This window comes from Ixodes scapularis, unplaced genomic scaffold (assembly GCF_016920785.2).
Source record: "Ixodes scapularis isolate PalLabHiFi unplaced genomic scaffold, ASM1692078v2 PGA_scaffold1__304_contigs__length_218370807, whole genome shotgun sequence".
NCBI classification, from domain to species: Eukaryota; Metazoa; Arthropoda; class Arachnida; order Ixodida; family Ixodidae; genus Ixodes; species Ixodes scapularis.
Window position 1 is genome coordinate 199,634,491 of NW_024609846.1, and position 16,951 is coordinate 199,651,441.

Here is a 16,951-nt window from a genome sequence, read left to right on the forward strand (position 1 = left end):
CAATGTTTTGGCGTCGGACCAAAAAGGGGCGTTATTGGGACTTAAAAAATATTGAGACACTGGACTTCGGGGTACATACGCCAGTGGCGTAGCCAGGATTTTATTTCGGGAGGGGTTCAACGGCATCTCCTCCTTCCTTCCCCTTCCCCCCCCCGTCAATGATGGAGGACGTGCTCGCCGACACGGACGCTCAGGCAAAGATTAGGGAGACGCTGTTAAGATAAAACAGGTAACGCAGCGAAGAGATCAAGCTAAAAGTAATAAGGAATTGCATCGCATGCCACCTTGACATACAAAGCAGAAAGCAAGACGGACTTCATCGCATTCGTGAGCGACGATTTTCGCAAAGTGAGGGAAACTTCGCAAAAAATAGGGAAATTGTAGGCGTCCAATGCAAGAGGGAGAAACGTGAAGCGCCCATCACATCTGTGGTATACAGGTGGTCGCCCTCTGTCCGGAGGCACTATTTCAGAACGTCCATCGTCTCCTCAAGATGCTGAGCGCTCGTTCTCTTCACTACGGCGGTTGAAAACATACCTGAGAGCGTCCACTTCGAGTGAGCGACTGCTCGGTCTATGCTTCGTTTCAGCTTAATTCCAGACGCAGCCGATGCTACAGGCGTGAACATGTGGCCCTGAACACGAGCGCGCGTGCTTGGCAGGGACGCTGAAAGCCCGGAGCTCGCACTTGTAGCATCGGCTACGTCTGGACCTAAGCTGAAACGAAGTATAGCGTTTTTGAATGTTCACCGCGACATTAAAGTTCAAGCGGAGGATGTCCGGGATATGTTTTTCCGTGAACGCAGGCGGCTTCATTTTAATGTGTAGGCGCTTGGCATAAATGAGATGATAAAGAGAACCTGCAAACTGCATTCTAATATCACTAGTCACAGTTACCTATTAATTCGCGTGAGCGCAGCGCCACCCGTTGCTTACAGCGATTGTTTTTTTAAAAATTAATTTATAATTCCTTACATTACTAACATTTTTTATATTATCACCGTGTGTTCGCTTTATTATGTTCACATTGGTTTGATTGAACTGTGTATTTCAGTGAGGATAGTTTGTCATATTTTGCGTTGAAATTGCAATCCTTCGCCCCACAAATGTTTCGAAATATCCTTTCTCTATATATCTGAGATCAAGTTCCGCGTCCCATGGAATTAACATGAATTAAGCAGTATTGCGTATTTTATTAATTTGAGCATTTTCTACCCCACAAACAATTTTTCCGAAAGCCTGTAAGTTGGAGATGGTCCGCCTCCGTGCTCCCCCGTTGCTCCGTGCCTCGTGCAAAACCGACTGCGTGAGCGGGGCAGCGAGCGGGCCCCGTTGGCGAGGGAGAAGGGGGGGCGGGGGGAGCTTTGGTATTTCGGGAGGGGTTTCGACCCCCCAAACCCCCCCTCTGCCTACGCCACTGACATACGCGGATGCTGAGAAAACGTCCCAGTAACAATAATAAAAAAATAAAAAAAAGGGGAAAATAATTAGTTTAGGGATGTGATTCTGAAGCAATTGAAGCAAGCTTGGGGAGAAAATCTTTGTCTATATAGCTCTGTAGGCAAAAATTTTCTTCCCATGGAACTTGGGTTGTTCTTTATCGAGGAGGGACCCAATAGACCTTTATGCCAAATTACCCAAGCACCTAAGAGCATGCTGCGAGTGTAGTTACGTCATACGCTGGCGTCTGCAGCAGTGACCGGTCCAAATCGAAAGCCTAAAACAAATGGCATCTTGCACGCGCGTTCGTTGACACCTTATTTTGGTTATTTACTTTGAATCTTTTATAAGGGAAGGCGAGCATGTGCGGTGTGTAGACCTACGTTCCCAGAATTCTCCCGATGCTCGGCTAATTTAGAGATAGGTCTATTCGGGGTTTATCGGTTTCTCCCGATCTTCATAAAACCGTCTCGGGGGGTCAATTTGCGGGCTTTGTCGGTATTTATTGAAAACTCGAAACCCTAGTAATAACTAGCGAGACTGAAGAATGTCTTGTGCGAGTTACCTAATACAGATAACTGCAACAATGTAGTCAACCTCGCATAAGTGTTTGTGCGTGATCTGATTCCTATAGATGAAAAAACGAAAGAACCATGTAGGTGCGCATCTCTGCATATGTGTTGCGGGGGCACTGGTGGTCAGAGATTAACAACAGAGAAGCTCATGTTGTTCATGCTTGGGTTTGCTTGGGTTATTGCATAGTCTACATCCTGCACTGATTGCAGCGTTATTGAAGAGTGCTGTCCCTTCTACTTTCCGATTTAATGTCACATAATATTTGTTGCAGGTGTATTACGTTCCCCTGCTCGTGATCTACAACCAGTGCACCTTGCCAACTGTCTTTGTGTCATTTCCACTGATACGGAACATCCTGATCAGGGAGCGCATCACCGTGGTGCACGGACACTCTGTAAGTTCTGCCCCTCGCCCTTGGCGCTCAACTCACAGACGGTTCCTTCATTGTGAGGCAAAGGTCAAGTCGCAGGAGACCTGGCGATCACGCCCAAACAGTAGCAGCACCCACCATTGGTATGACACTTGCACTGCCACCCTTCTGCAACATTTAATAAAAGCGGCGTCGCAAGAAAAATAAACGCTCGAGTGGTTGTGTTAGACCGGGCTCAAAATAAGTGGCATGTTGAACTGCCGTAAAACTAGGATGCTCTCTTCCAAGATATAGCCCATCCTGTTTACCCTGCTAAGTATCCATAACATAAAAATTCCGAAACATTGCACACCCCGCCATTCTTGTCGCACGCTTAATCAAGTGTGCGATCCTCGGTATCGGTGCGTCTGACAAGCGAGTTCGTGGCAGGTTCCTGCGTGTTTATTGCGCCGTGAAACTTAAATTTGTTGCGTCCGCAATCTGCGGTAATCGTTCTCATATCACGTGACAAGGGAACGGATGCCATGATTTGTAGCGGGTGCCCCAGTGTTTACCACTAATTTTTTTATTAAGTTTTCCCGTCGCATCCCCAAAGATAGCAGCCCCCATGTTTTTCACCTTTTATCTCTTCATTTTGGGTGGGTGTTCTTGCGGGATTTTACGGTAGTCTTCATAAAGCATGTGCACGCAGGTCATTCCAAGCTTCTGATCATGGCCTCAGCCAGGTCAAAATTGGTTGTGCTTTACCGTTTCTCAGCGAAATATTGGTGCATGAAGGGGAAGTACAACCCGCTAAGGGATCTCGGTGTGCAAAAAGTAATGTGAGAGAGCCGTGCTGCTGGAATCCATTCCTTATCACTATGCAGGGTGTTTCCGAAAATGCGGACAAAATCTCTCCTGCAAAAACTAAGCATCGCACAGAAAAAAGGTTGATGCCGTAGTGCTTGGTCTGTGTCAAGGGGACCATTAAAGAACATATGCAGAGTGAAAAAAGATTTTTTGAACAGCTTGGGTTGGAAAAGATGTCATACAATGAATTTACAACGAACAAAAGAAAATTTTAGAGCAATATTTACGTTGCAAAACGAATTTGTACGTGACGCCCGCGGGAGCCGCCTCTACTCACGTGGTAGACCTGTGCACCGCTGCCGGAAGTTATGCCAGAGCCGTTCAGCGCCATCGTTGAAGTCCCCAGAACCCCCACACTGCCGCGTGCTGAGCGTGGCGCGCCACCGGTTAAACGCATCTCTCCATGCCGCCATCGCCGTCGTCGCCGCTGCCAGAAGGGAACACTCTGGTGCGCCGCCTCCGTCAATTTCCGATTGGCACACAGGTCTATCATGTGGTGCTTGCACTTTTTAAGGAGCTTCCTTTGGGCTCTAAAAGTTACTTATTAATCTTTGTTTTTTTGTTGCACTTACAACGAAGATTAATAAGAAACTTTTAGAGCCCATAAGAAGCTCCCAAAAGAGCGCAAGTACCACGTGACCGTAGTGGCCACGTTTTCATGGGCTCCCGCTGGCACAACTACAAATTCGTGTTGGGCCGTATTCGCGACTCCAACTAACTGTAGGTGGCGCCACTTATTTTCCAAAATGGCGGTTATAGTGAGGGTCGGAGATGCCTGCTGCTGCTGAGCCTGTCTACAGTGCTGGCTTCACTGAGCGACACAAATTATTTCTGCTAATACGAGGAAGCTTTTGGTGTTACGAGCGCAGGTCACTTCTTTACACTGAAAACAAGAACGGTGTTTAGCGTAATAAGTACGCAAGGATGTGCGTTTTAATTCTGGAGCGAAACCGAAACTAACCTCTATTTTAGATTTAATTTCTCGATATTGGTCTTAATTGCGGATTCTTTTATAACTCAAATATGTGCCTCACATCGTATTATTTAGTTAAAGAAGTTGTTCGCGGAAACATATTTTGTGACATACATGTTCGATCCAGCCTGATATTTGTAGCTGTTGTAGTTGTTGAAAAAAAGCAGTGCTGATATTTGTGCGTTTTCGCTGCCTTTCCTCGCTCGGATACTTGTCATGGAAAATAATGAACTGCGGGTCTTTTAGTGGGTTTTTTGGGTATTTGAATGATTAATTGGTTTAACATTATTCCCAGCACAATAATAAAAGGAAATTTCAATTTTTACAATATGTCACAAAACGTATAAATTAATAAACGGTGTTCTCACTGCAACAACCCAAAGACGGAATCCAAGTAAGACAGCTGAAGTGTGTGTGTGTGTTTTTTATAGCAACGCGTGACGCATAGGACTTTATATTACATGCAGTGTTTGACTGTTTGTCTATCTTGATAACGATGCCAGAGTTTTTCATATGCTAAAAAGAAATACAAAATGATACTTTTCTGGAAAGACTATTATGGCTAAATGGCATATATTTGTGATCTGGACGTTAATTGGGGTATACATTGCAGCCATTTGTATTAATAATAATAATAATAAAATTCAGCTATTTTAATACATTCTTTTTCAAGCTCTAATATAATTTGTTGCTTATGATCTAATTTCCAACGCGCGTAGAAATATGACAGTCAAAAGTGTGCTAATTATCATCACTGGTGCCAAGTAATAAAATAAAAAGAGTCTAAAATCAATGACAACATTCTAGCTAATGTGAGAAATCCATGTAAAATTACATTAGTTGTGGGTAAAGTATATTTTGCTATCAAAGTCGCGACTGCGGACAATCGGCAAAAACGTCCAAAGTCGCTGCCAATATCCTACCAAACAAAATGCCCAAAAGTAAAAAAAAAAAAAAGAAACGTTACTTTTTAATTACTAATTTTTTTCATAACATTTATTTACTTTCATTTTTACGTTCCGTCGTTTTGCCAATCTCAGCCTTTCCAGTTTGAAGGAACACCTACCTGCTTGCACGTCTGTTCAGCATTCCGCACGTTTCGTCGGCGTTGGAAGCCGGTGAAACAGCAGTGAGTTCTAGTATTACGTATACGAGCGAACGCAAGCGCTGTGTGTTTGCGTTAGCTTTGCGTGTTCCACACTGCCCGTGCGCGGAGCCCAAAATTGAGGTCTTGGACGGCGCATGATCATGAGGCGCACGCAAAACGTACGGCACGCAACTCTAACGCAAATGCACAACGTTTGCATTTGCTTCTATGCGCAATACTAAAACTCTCCAGTAAGGTACAATCCCATACCGGTTGCAGCATTACGTTGGGACAGCGAAGAGTGTTGTTTGCATTCGGAAATGACATTTCGCGAGCCATGACCGCGAGCAGTTCCGCCGTGCCCACTGAGCAGGAGAATCGGGGGACCCTCACTAGAGCGGTTTTCGTTTCCGCCGCGGGAGGGCGAGCGTCGAGTTGGAGACGCGAATATCTACCGTAGGTCTAAAATGTTTTTTTTTTTTCCTCGTAAATTTATCTTGTGACATCCTTTTTCCATCTAGGCTGCTAAAAAAGTGTTTTGTTTTCCTTTGCATATTGGTTAATGAATTAATTTTGAGTAATTAAATTGTTGATTATTGATTATAAAGGGATGGTTTCAATTAGAACCTTGCTGGGCATCATCGAAAACTTTTACATTCACCCACATTACAATGATATAAGGCACATGCAGCTTTTTACGGCGTTCAGAAAAAAATGCTCAATTGGGACGCGTCTCTGGGCTTTGGTTTCTTCTCAGAGTGCATCTCCACACGTGCAGTCCCGCCCCCAATATCTAAAACACGCAACGTGCGTGCGCCACCATGCATCGCACGTGAAGGTGCGTCTCCATACTGGTACCAACGTCAAAAAGGCAAACTTTATGTGAACATCCAGGGGCTTTCTTATCTCGCCTTTTCTACGTGCGATGAGTGGCAGTTAATGCACATTGCGTGTTTTCGACACGGGGCGCGGGATTAACTGCGCAAAGATGCGCTCCGACTAGAAACCGTAACCCAGAAACGCGTCCAAATTGAATATTTCTTCGGAACTCCGTAAAATGCTGCGTGCCTTATATCATTGTAACGTGGGTGTATTTAGTAGTTTTCAATGATGCCCAGGATGATTCGAATTGAAACCATGGCTTTAAAATCAATAATTAACACTTTATTTACTCTAAATTAATCACTTACCCAATTATATTGAACGCTAATAATTTTCCTTGACGCGGGCCATTAACGACCTCAAACTTTTTTTGCGCAATGCATAGTCTTCGCAGAAGCGATTTTGCCCGCGTTTCCGGAAACACCGTGTATGCTGTAAAATCCCGTAAAGACGCCCACTCAAAATGAAGAGATAAATTATGAAACACATGGGGTGAGCTATCTTTAAGAATGCGACAGCAAAAAAGTAAAAAAAATAAAATTTTGACACTTGGCTATCCGCTACAAACCACGTGAAATGGGAACTGATCTGAATGCCTTTTCAGGCGTTCTCGGCCCTGGCTCTGGAGTCCATTCTGCACGCCGCCACCCTCGGCCTACGGGCCGTCTTCACGGACCACTCCCTGTTCGGCTTTGCTGATGCCAGCGCCATTATCACCAACAAGCTTCTCTGCATCTCTCTCGCCTACGCAAATCACGTCATCTGCGTTTCTCACACCGGGTAAGATGCGGCCGTATCGTTGGAACGATTGGTCCGCACGGGTGAATCACGTCCCATCGATTTACTGAGTTGCAAACAACAGTTTCATTCTCATTGAAACTGCCGTCAACATTAACTGTACACGAATTATAAAATCGGGTTGCACAAGTGATAGCTAGGCTGTGTGAACTTGTATCGTGTATTTCGCATGAACTTCTACTACCCCACACCTGTCATGGCCCCCGTTAGGGGTGAACAATTTTCGTTAACAAAAATAACAAAATAATTTAAAAAACGATGCCGAAATTGCCGCTGTCATTACGCCGATTTTCGATGAAATGCGTTGGCATTTAGCACGGGGGTTCATTGTCTTTGGAGAACCAGTCTGTTCGCTCGGGTGTCGGCAGTTTCGCGCAAACGGCGTCGTCGCTGCGCCTCGGTTTTATGTTTACGTTGTGCGTACTAGGGATATGCCTTTGCTCCGGTGCCATCATAAGAGGTGTCAAGAGCGTCATTAAAAGTGTGCGACTCTTTCTCTTTTGTGTAAAAGGGAAATTGGACGTAACAAACGAACGAACGGAGCAAAAAAGCACGACGGGAACCGCGCCACAGCCTCACGAAACCCATTCGCCAGTTCAAACCAAAGACGGTTGCATGCACCGGGGCAAATAATGCTAACGCATTTAAAAAAAGCTTTCGAGTACATGTAGGCTCCAGAATTCCTTTCCAGAATCCCTTTAGTCCAAGTGTTTAGTGAGAGAGTGACCTTCACAGTTTGGATTTGACGAAAACAATGCCTCTCAATCATCCCTTCCGCTCGAAGGTTGAGGAGTGTGCATTGCACTGTTCGAGGGTGCCGCAGCAGCTCTGTTCCCCGATTCCAGGAAGGAGAACACGGTGCTGAGGGCCAGCGTTCCTCCGGCCAGGGTGTCGGTCATTCCAAACGCCGTCGAGACGGCCGTGTTCTACCCCGACCTCGCCAAGAGGCCGTCCAACCAGAGTTAGTTCCTTTTGTTCTCACGTTGTTTCGTCCCTTGGCAGGCATTGTCCTTTCCACAACATTGTCCTTTCCACAGACGAGTTGTAGCCGAGATAGTAGCTTTGCGCTTGCCCCTGTTGAAGCCAGGCCTTTTGTTCGAGATAGGGGAACCCAAGTTTTAGTGGTGCATTTCTTGCATGTTGGCCGTTATTGTGATGCTGCTCAAAAAACTGAGCGACCCATGTGCTCCTCGCACGTGCAGACATAAAGGTTGATTTATGTAAAGCATTCCAGAACAAACCCTTTCTCCTTATTTGAATGATGCAGGTGCAACATTACCTGCTAGGTGCAATGCTCACATGTGGACTCTGGTCGACATTAATTACACGTTGCCTGGCACATGTCACTCGGTCCTTGTGTTTCTTCAACCTTTTACTTCGGTACAATTATGTTTCGCGCTTGACCTACTGGCCATTTGCATGCATCGCAGGACTATTGAACAGATGAACGAATAACCAAAAGCAGTAGCAACATATCTGACGCAGTATGTCCATCTTGTCCTCCTGTTTTCAGTCACCATTGTAGTTGTGAGTCGGCTCGTCTACCGAAAGGGGGTGGACCTGATGGCGGGGGTCATCCCCGTGATTTGCAGCAGGCACCCCAATGTACAGTTCATCATAGGTACGTCTATTTGCCACCGAGTGTCATGGCCCGAGATCTTACTTCATGTATGACCCACTTTGTTTAACTCAGTACCTACATTTCAGGGCTTCAGCTTCTGTATTTCAATGACTTCTATTCAATGGATTTTTAATTGTTTATTAACTTTTTAAAGCTTTTCTTGTAACTTCTGAAGTATTCTGAAGGGCAGCTTTGGGACCCCCTCTAGTTCAGAGAATCGATGAGGGACCCCGTTAGCTGACGGGGGAGGGTATTGAACAATAGACCTGTGGGCATAGTTTCGGTTTCGCCACACGTTTAGTTTCAGTTTCGCCTCCGGCGTCCGGCAACTAGAGCCTGCTGAGATATGCCGTCGGAGGGCGCGGGCGTTTGAGTAAACAGTTTCGGGTTACACTTTCGGGATCAGAGAGACACGCCCGCACCGGGGCCAATGCGCTCATGTATTGCTGTACCTTGTGTAGTCAAGTATAATAAACAGTTTTATGTACCGGACATCTCCACTACAGACCCTTTTCAAATGTCAGAGCCATCTAGTGACAGACTAAGAAGCTCCAATGTTGCCAGTCTAATGGCGGTGATAGGAGAACAAGCTCGCATTAATCGAGTACCCTCGACCTTGGGAATCAAAAGCAATGTAAAAGAACCAAGCTGTTAGAATAAATTCCCCGCTTTAGCTTTATACTTTCGAAGACATAGACTTTTCCTGGTGTGGAGAGGCTGCATACTGCTGCCATGAGAGTGTCGGGTTTGGCTCTCGACAGGGTCGCTGAACAGACTTTTGAAAAGGGTCTATTGCAATGACAAAAAAGTAAAGGAGGAAAACTAAACACACGAAAACCAACTTTGAAGCTCTGAAGCGGAGAATAATCAAACCTATTCACTTGACTCGCATGGTTTTGTCTATTTCGAAAGCTTTGCAAAAGAGCCAACATCAACAACAAAAAAAAAGATGCAATTGCTTGGTTTGATTGACAGTCAAAGGGTTTTGGGGACCCTAAAGTGCCCTTTGGGAACCCGAAGGAACTGCGGAACCCCATTTTAAAGCCGTTGTACTAGGGGTTGTCCATACTGAGCCAAGAAACATGAAACAACAAACGGACGGCAAATCCCATGCGTATCGAAGCAGGCGTTGAGGTTAAAGGGGCACTCAGGTGCTTTTTGTAGAAGCTTGTTTTTTATGGCATATTGTTTGTTGGGCTTTAGTCGATATAAATTACCAGTTCTACATGTCAAGACACCCTGTAAACTCGCAGCAATGGGAATACACGGGCACTATTTTCCCTAGGGAGGGCCATCCCCGGGTCCCCACCACCTCCATAAAATTTGACCAATGATCATAGTTAATTGCGTTGAGATTCCGAACGTTACTATTTTGCTCTTTTTAGGCACATTGCACATTATTTTTGGACAAAGATGTAGAATCTTTGGGTGTAGGGGACGTAATACAGCAATTATTGTTTGAAAACGCCATTTGACTGTACCCCTTGGTGCAGGTAGAGGGACGTGTTACAACAATCTCCGATTAGACTTTTAACAGGAAAATCGAACGCCCATGAGTGTAATTTCAGCTTTTTTTAGGATGCTTAGAGCGCATAGACTGAGCCACTACCATAAATGGACGATCTCAGAATTTACTTAAGTGCCCTGGCTCCAGTCCCAGGGCAGTTATCTCGAATGGCTGCAAAACAGTTATTCATTTATTAAGAATATAAAAATACTTCTCAAAAGTAGCTTTACAATCATATTCCTTGTGTTCCTGGGGTTTCTAGGGCAAGCTATTGTAGTAATAGTTCATATTTAGTTAGAAAATTAATGAGTCACTATTGTCACATCCTTTGAATATTTGTCCTCTAACACTAATGTTAGGACGGGGATTTTTGTACATTACATACCTGGTACTATCATGAAAAAGTAGGTGAGGGCCTTTCTAAAACCACTTTTTTTTTGCTTCTTTGGCATGTGAAGCAGAGGATGACGCATACGAAGTTGCCTGCACTGTTTGTCGTGCGATTGTTTTGCACTTATATTTCTTCCACTCAATGTTCTGTGCTTGATTGATTGGCAACTTCCACGGACAACAGTTCCGAAGTAGCGGCCCCACGTCCGTCGCAACATTGGTCCATCGTGCGCCGCCGTTGCATTGTCCAGCCCGCGGTATGTTGCCATATTGAGAATGACGTACCGTAAAGTTTCTAGAGGACGCCCACCCCCGAGAGATCACCCATCCCGTTTTTCTGGTTAAATATCTTTAACAGAAAAATTCCGAAACATTGCCCATTCCCCGATTCCCTTCGGACGTGACTTGATGTCCAACAGGAATCGCATCTGCCGCGTGATCTGCCATATCGGTACGTCTCATATGCAAGTTCATAACAGGTTCCCGTGTTTTTGTCCACGATCTGCGCGCGCGATATCGACTCCCGTAACACACGAGTTCCCGCGTGTATATTGCATTGGGAAATGTGAATCTGCTGCGTCCGCGATTTTTGGTATCTGGTCTCGTATCACGAGAGTTTGTAGCGGATTCCCGCGCTTTTATCTGTGACCTGCGCACGCGATATTGATTCCTTTAACACGCAAGTTAGTCCCGCGTGTATGTCTCATCGTGAAATACGATTCTACTGCGTCCGCGATCTGTGGTATTCGTTCCCGTGAGATGCGAGTTCTCGGCGGGTTTCCGTGGTGTCCTTCACATGGTAAATTGTGAATCTGCTGCGTCTGCAACCTCCAGTAGCCTTTCCCGTGACACAGGAGTTCGTAGCAAATTCCCGTATGTTTATCGCATCGTGAAATGCAAATTTGCAATGTCCGCGATCTGGAGTATTAGTTTCCGCATCACACGGCTTGTAGTGGGTGTCCCGGTGTTTATCATTAATTTTTGATAAAGTTTTGCTGTAGCATCCCCAAAGATAGCCCGCCCCATGTTTTTCACCATTTATCTCTTCATTTTGGGTGGGCGTTCTTTCGGAACTTTACAGTAGTACATGCACTTCCTGTGATCTGTACAACATATTTTTCCATCAACATATTTGCAGCTTCTTGGATGCCACAAATGCCAACTGTGCTCTGTGTAGTTGGGTTCTTATAGGTCATGTTCAAATACAAACCTCGGCGAGCATAAATACCCTGTCAGTGTCCTTTTAATGTTAATTAATATTGGAGGAGAAAAATGAGAAGCACTTGGCACTGTTAACTGGTTGACAATAATTAACTTACGACTGTAATAGCTTGCCCTGGAATCCTCAAGAAGATATGTTTGCGGTGCTACTTTAGGGTATGCATTTTTCTAGTTCTTTTAGTAAATTAATAGATCACTTTGTAGCCATTCAACATGACTGCTTTAAATGTCGCGCCTGCCGCCAAATTTGTTGTTGCTGGGAAGACGTTTGTTGTCTGTTTGGTTGAGCCTTTGTAGACACCTTGTGGAGTAAACCTTTATTGCTGTGGATTGTGCGAGAGTGGGGTGAAAGCTCTTTTTCTCCGACTGGGAACCCCGGTCCCTGTCGGCACATTCAGCGGGAGACGGCCCCAAGCGGCTCGTCATTGAAGAAGTTCGGGAGAGGCATCGACTTCAGGAGAGGATCCTCATGCTCGGTGCTGTCGACCACGTGAGCGTGAGAGATGTAAGGGACACTCTCTTTCTCAGCTCTTTTCTTAAGTCTTTTTTATTACGTTGTACTAGGTCAGGTTTCTGAAGAAAGGGAACGCAACAGTAATGTATTCATTTGACCATTTATTTGCACTTCCAGTTTTGCATATTTTTGTTATAAAGCACCAGCTATTTGTCGTGTTTGGCGAAAACGTGCACCGCAGTTTACGATGTCTCCTACGTTTGAAGAAAGCCCTTCACTCCTTGTCCAAGTCACGCTGGCACATTCACTTTACTTGTGAGCAGCAGCGTGTGCCAAAACCTCGGTTAATGTTTTTACAGCCCCTTTGTTGTTCGTGGCATGTCTTGGCCAGTCTTGGTTCTTTGTGTTCTTTCTAATGGCTGTCAGAATGTAGGTATCTCAAAGGTGCGTGGAATGCAGTATTTAAAAAGTCATAACTTATATTGGTTTCAAGGAGCCACGGGACATTATGATGCACTCAAGAGACAGGATCTCACACGACTGCCTTATCATATCACGTGACATGACATGATGTGACAGTCATATGACTCTCATTATGCGACAGTGTTGTACGAGGTCACATGCCATGGGGTATGTGTAGATGCACAGAAGGACACATTCTTGGGCTTCCGTCGTAAAGCATACCATACCTTAAAGTGGTACTCCTTCCATTTTTTAAGCTACCCAAACAAATTGCCTTTTATGACTACCCGGACTTTAGTCTTCACGGGATGCTATTTATTTTCTCGAAATTCACTATAGCAATTGAGGAAACCGTAAATGATGATGATGCTGAAACAAGCATTCAAATTTCCGCGCGCTCTCCAGTGTTGTGACGTCACAAATGGTACAGACTTTCGGGTCGCGCAGGTATTCTGTAATATGTCGAGTTATGTCGAGTGTTTTTATGTGCTGCTCAGTGAATCAGCTACCAAGCATTCTTTTCTCACCATAAAACGTCTCGTAATCAGTTGGGAACATGGCTTACTGCTCACTTTGTACCAGTTCTGTCGTCACACTTCAGTGTTGCCAGTAGGGGCTCCCGGTTTGAGAAACACGATGAAAACGAAATTCGAAAATTCAATAACTTTGCAAAATGTTTTTCTTTTCCCACGATACTTGGGGGACTGGTAGAGCCGTGTCTATCAGTGCCTTGAGCCAATTTCGAGGCAAATCAGCGACCGTGAAAAAATCTCCCGAGTACCTTAAAATGCAGCGGAACATTTCCCAAATTCGGGAATTCTGCAAATTATACGTCAAGTGCCTGATTTGACCGGACAAGCACCCACGCCCAGATTAACCCAGTTTTCAGTGAAGGTGGAGTGGGCGCTCCTCCGGTATTTTACGGTACCCCTTTAATATGGTGAAATTTTCTAATATGGGAGTTTGAATGCAAATTAATTTTGAATAGGCAATAATTGGATCAAATATTGATTGAATATTTGATCGAGCCTTCATTGGATGCATGGTTGCAGGTAATGGTGCTGGGGGACATCTTCCTCAATGCCTCTCTGACGGAAGCATTCTGCATGGCCATTGTGGAGGCCTGTGCTTGCGGGTGAGCTCGAGTCGGCCTCTCTCTTCGCCGCAGCTTCTGTCCTTGAGGCTGGTTCAGACGTTTGCATTCGAGCCTGAGCATTACGACCGCTTGTGACCAAGTGACACACTGCTGCCCCCCGTCGGTAGATTTCCTTGTTTCTTTACACATCCTTTTTTAATTCCGACAATGTTATATATTTCTCCTAGGTAGTGCGTAGATTCTATTTGGAAAACTCTCCGAAACCTTCAGTTTATTTCAAGGCCGGAAGCATTCTATTTGCACACTGGCACCACCGTGTTTGGACTTTGTGCAATGCGCCTTAGTGGAACCAAGGAGTCGTAATGCAGTCGGTTGCACTCAAAACGCGAGTGTCAGAACCAGCCTTTGGTTTTCAGCTATGCTACGAATGTGTGCATGGAAAATGGATCGCAACAACTTTTGGAGGGGCGTAAAAAATGGACCATGGTGACTGTCTGAATTGTAATGTTAGTCTGTTTGTGTGAAATGTTAAATAGAAATTTAACGATGGAATCGCCGCATACTCCGAACGAATCCTTTCCTAAGAGGTGACACCTATGCAACGACTCGCGCTTGCCATTAGCCAGAGTCATGTTTGTAGATGAGTAGAAGGGTGGTGAGCTGGGGCTAGTTGCTACGGGTTCAACATGATTAAAATCAGCGAACAACGTCAGCAAACTGTTGAAGAAAACAGAAGACAGGAAAGACGCTGAAACTCACAACTCAGTATATCTTCCAAAGAGAAGAAGCTCAGAGAAGGGCATTTTACCTTACGCTTCTGCACATTCAAAAATTGTAAAGAGGTGTATTGCACTTTCATGTCTTGGCTCTGCTCTGAAAAAGTCTTGTTTTCATTGGACAGCTTTAATGTCCAAATTCAAAGACTCCGGTCTTCCGGGTTTCTCTGGCCGGTGTTAAGTGAAGTGGTGCATGTCTTGGTTATAAAAGGAAATGAAAGAGTAAGCCCTAGGCACGATGTTGAGAAAAAACGGGTGGTAGCGGTACCATACTTACACAAGGTATCGGATAACCTAAAACATGTAGCTCAACAATATGGTGTACCGGTTGTTTTTTCTTTCCCCCAAAAATGGCCCAAATTTGTTTAAAGGTTCATCTCGGCATAGAAAAAGTATCCAAACCCAAGTGCAACAAAAAACATCTCACTGTTTGTGCTGTGTACCTCGTGCGTGGTGTATGGCATCCCATTGGGATGTGGTAGAACTTATGTCAGACAGACTGGACGGTGTTGACAGGCTTTGTGAACATTACCTATCACTTAGACCCAACGTAGGTGGTCACTTACCTTTACACTGTCATAATTGTTCATGTAGTCCAACTCTCGCTAACACTAATATTATAAGTAGATACCTGTAAGGAAAAACTTACCAGAGAAATTTATGAGGCATTTATTATACATGGTTTGGAGGAGCGCTGCATGAGTCAGCCATCAGTGGCTTTATCACAAAAAGAAATATCCTTTTTAAAGCATTAAAGGTCTAAAGCTATCGCCTCGCGCTCCGAAGTTCGCTAGCCATTAGCACATACCTGTATATTCTGTGCCATTTTCTTTCTTCTTCTCTTTGGAAGCTACATTGAGTTGGGAGTTTCAGCGTCTTTCCTGTCTTCTGTTCTCTTCAACAGTTCCCTAACGTTGTTTGCTGATTTTAATCATTTTGTAGATGAGGTTTGGCTCTTATGGGTAGTGACAGTGAGGGAACATCACTAGCTGAACGCCGGATGGTGGGCCCCTTGATTTGACATGAAATTATTTTGTCGTAGTGTGTGTAGGCTCGAGGGTTGTAACTCTGGGCGACTGAAATGCAGTGTCTCAGACGTTTGGCACGGAAGCCATGTCGGTTATGGCTTATGGGGTACTGAAATGAAAAGTGAAATATACCTTTCACACCTCCCAAAATAAGTTAAACACAATCAGTGCAATCTGCTAACGACAATGGCAAGTCTGTATTTTGATTGAATCCCAATATTTTTTGTTCCAAACGGCCGATTCTAACGGGCGCTCGAAGAGCAGCCATCGGAGAGTGCGACACGCATCGTGGGAACCTGTGACGTCACTTTTCCCTGCGAGGCTTTGTAGAGGCTGGCGTGGTTACAAGCTGCGCCACCTGGTGGTGTCAACGCGTTACAACCTAGCCTTTCGAGATGCCCGAGGTCTGGTTGGAAATTGCCAGCAGAGGCGAAGAAGGGACTCACTTGCACTTCAAACTTCACTGACGTCCTCCCCTTCTCATTTCCTCTCCCCACAGGGGGTGAGGGAAAGAAGGGAAATGTAGTTTGGTCAAATTTGACGGAGAGCACGCGCACGCAGGTTGCTGACGTACTTCCGCGGAGCAGTGCTGCTTTTACGGGACAATAGGAGAAACGACATTCCAAGTAGCTGTGGGAGCATCCACCAGGTGCAATCAGGCAATCAGCTTATTCGTTATACATTGAGTTTTGCCATTTTTTCGGACAAAATATTGGTGTGTCTGCGTTGTTACCACAACGTAGTTGACATTTAGACAATTGAATGGGCACGAGAATTTGATTTAAGTAACCTCTTTAAGGCTTTGTGGGACTGCAGTTGTTGTCAGCTGCGTTGATTTCATTGTCAACCGAGTTTATTATCTAATCCGGATGTCATAGTCCATCGTTCATTGCATTGTAGGAGCAAATACAGTAATCCCTTTTTATAACGAAATCGCTTTTTTCAAATTATCGCTTTTATCGAAGTTCAACACCGTCCCAATTGAAATGTAGGCATTTTTAACTGGATTATTCAAAGTATTGGCGGCCGACCACGCTTATTACGAAGGTCGCGGTGTCGGAAGCACGCAAGCCTACACGGGGGCGCCAATGAGACCCCTGCATTCTCTCCCCCTTGTCCACCGAGGCGACCGTCAGATTTTCTCTTACAGACATGCTTGCCGAGCTGGCGCACGATTCCCAGAGCTGCAACGATCTCTTCGGGAATGTGTGAAAACATGTTGACAAAGCCACCGAGGACAACTTTGATTCGTTTACGCTTGGCGGTGCGGACTTTCCCATTCTTGCTCCTGCCATGGATGCTGCGATCGTAGACCTTGCGTGCGACCAGGGTAAACACGAAGCGACGTCGGAGAGGCACTTTGGGGAAATGCCGACAACTGCGGAGACGTGAAACATCCTACGGTTGCTTCGAAACAAATTG

At 45.1% G+C, this 16,951-nt stretch overlaps 1 protein-coding gene across 1 annotated transcript in view; it reads left to right on the plus strand.

The window, feature by feature from the left end:
- The window catches only part of LOC8034181 (phosphatidylinositol N-acetylglucosaminyltransferase subunit A), a 33,516-nt gene that overhangs the window by 4,026 nt on the left and 12,539 nt on the right, over positions 1–16,951 (plus strand). Inside the window, exons 3-8 of the mRNA XM_029978536.3 lie at positions 2,287–2,409; positions 6,781–6,956; positions 7,820–7,935; positions 8,488–8,595; positions 12,112–12,218; positions 13,682–13,764. Coding sequence (XP_029834396.2) covers positions 2,287–2,409; positions 6,781–6,956; positions 7,820–7,935; positions 8,488–8,595; positions 12,112–12,218; positions 13,682–13,764 — 713 coding nt within the window. The remainder of the gene's footprint in view (positions 1–2,286; positions 2,410–6,780; positions 6,957–7,819; positions 7,936–8,487; positions 8,596–12,111; positions 12,219–13,681; positions 13,765–16,951) is intronic.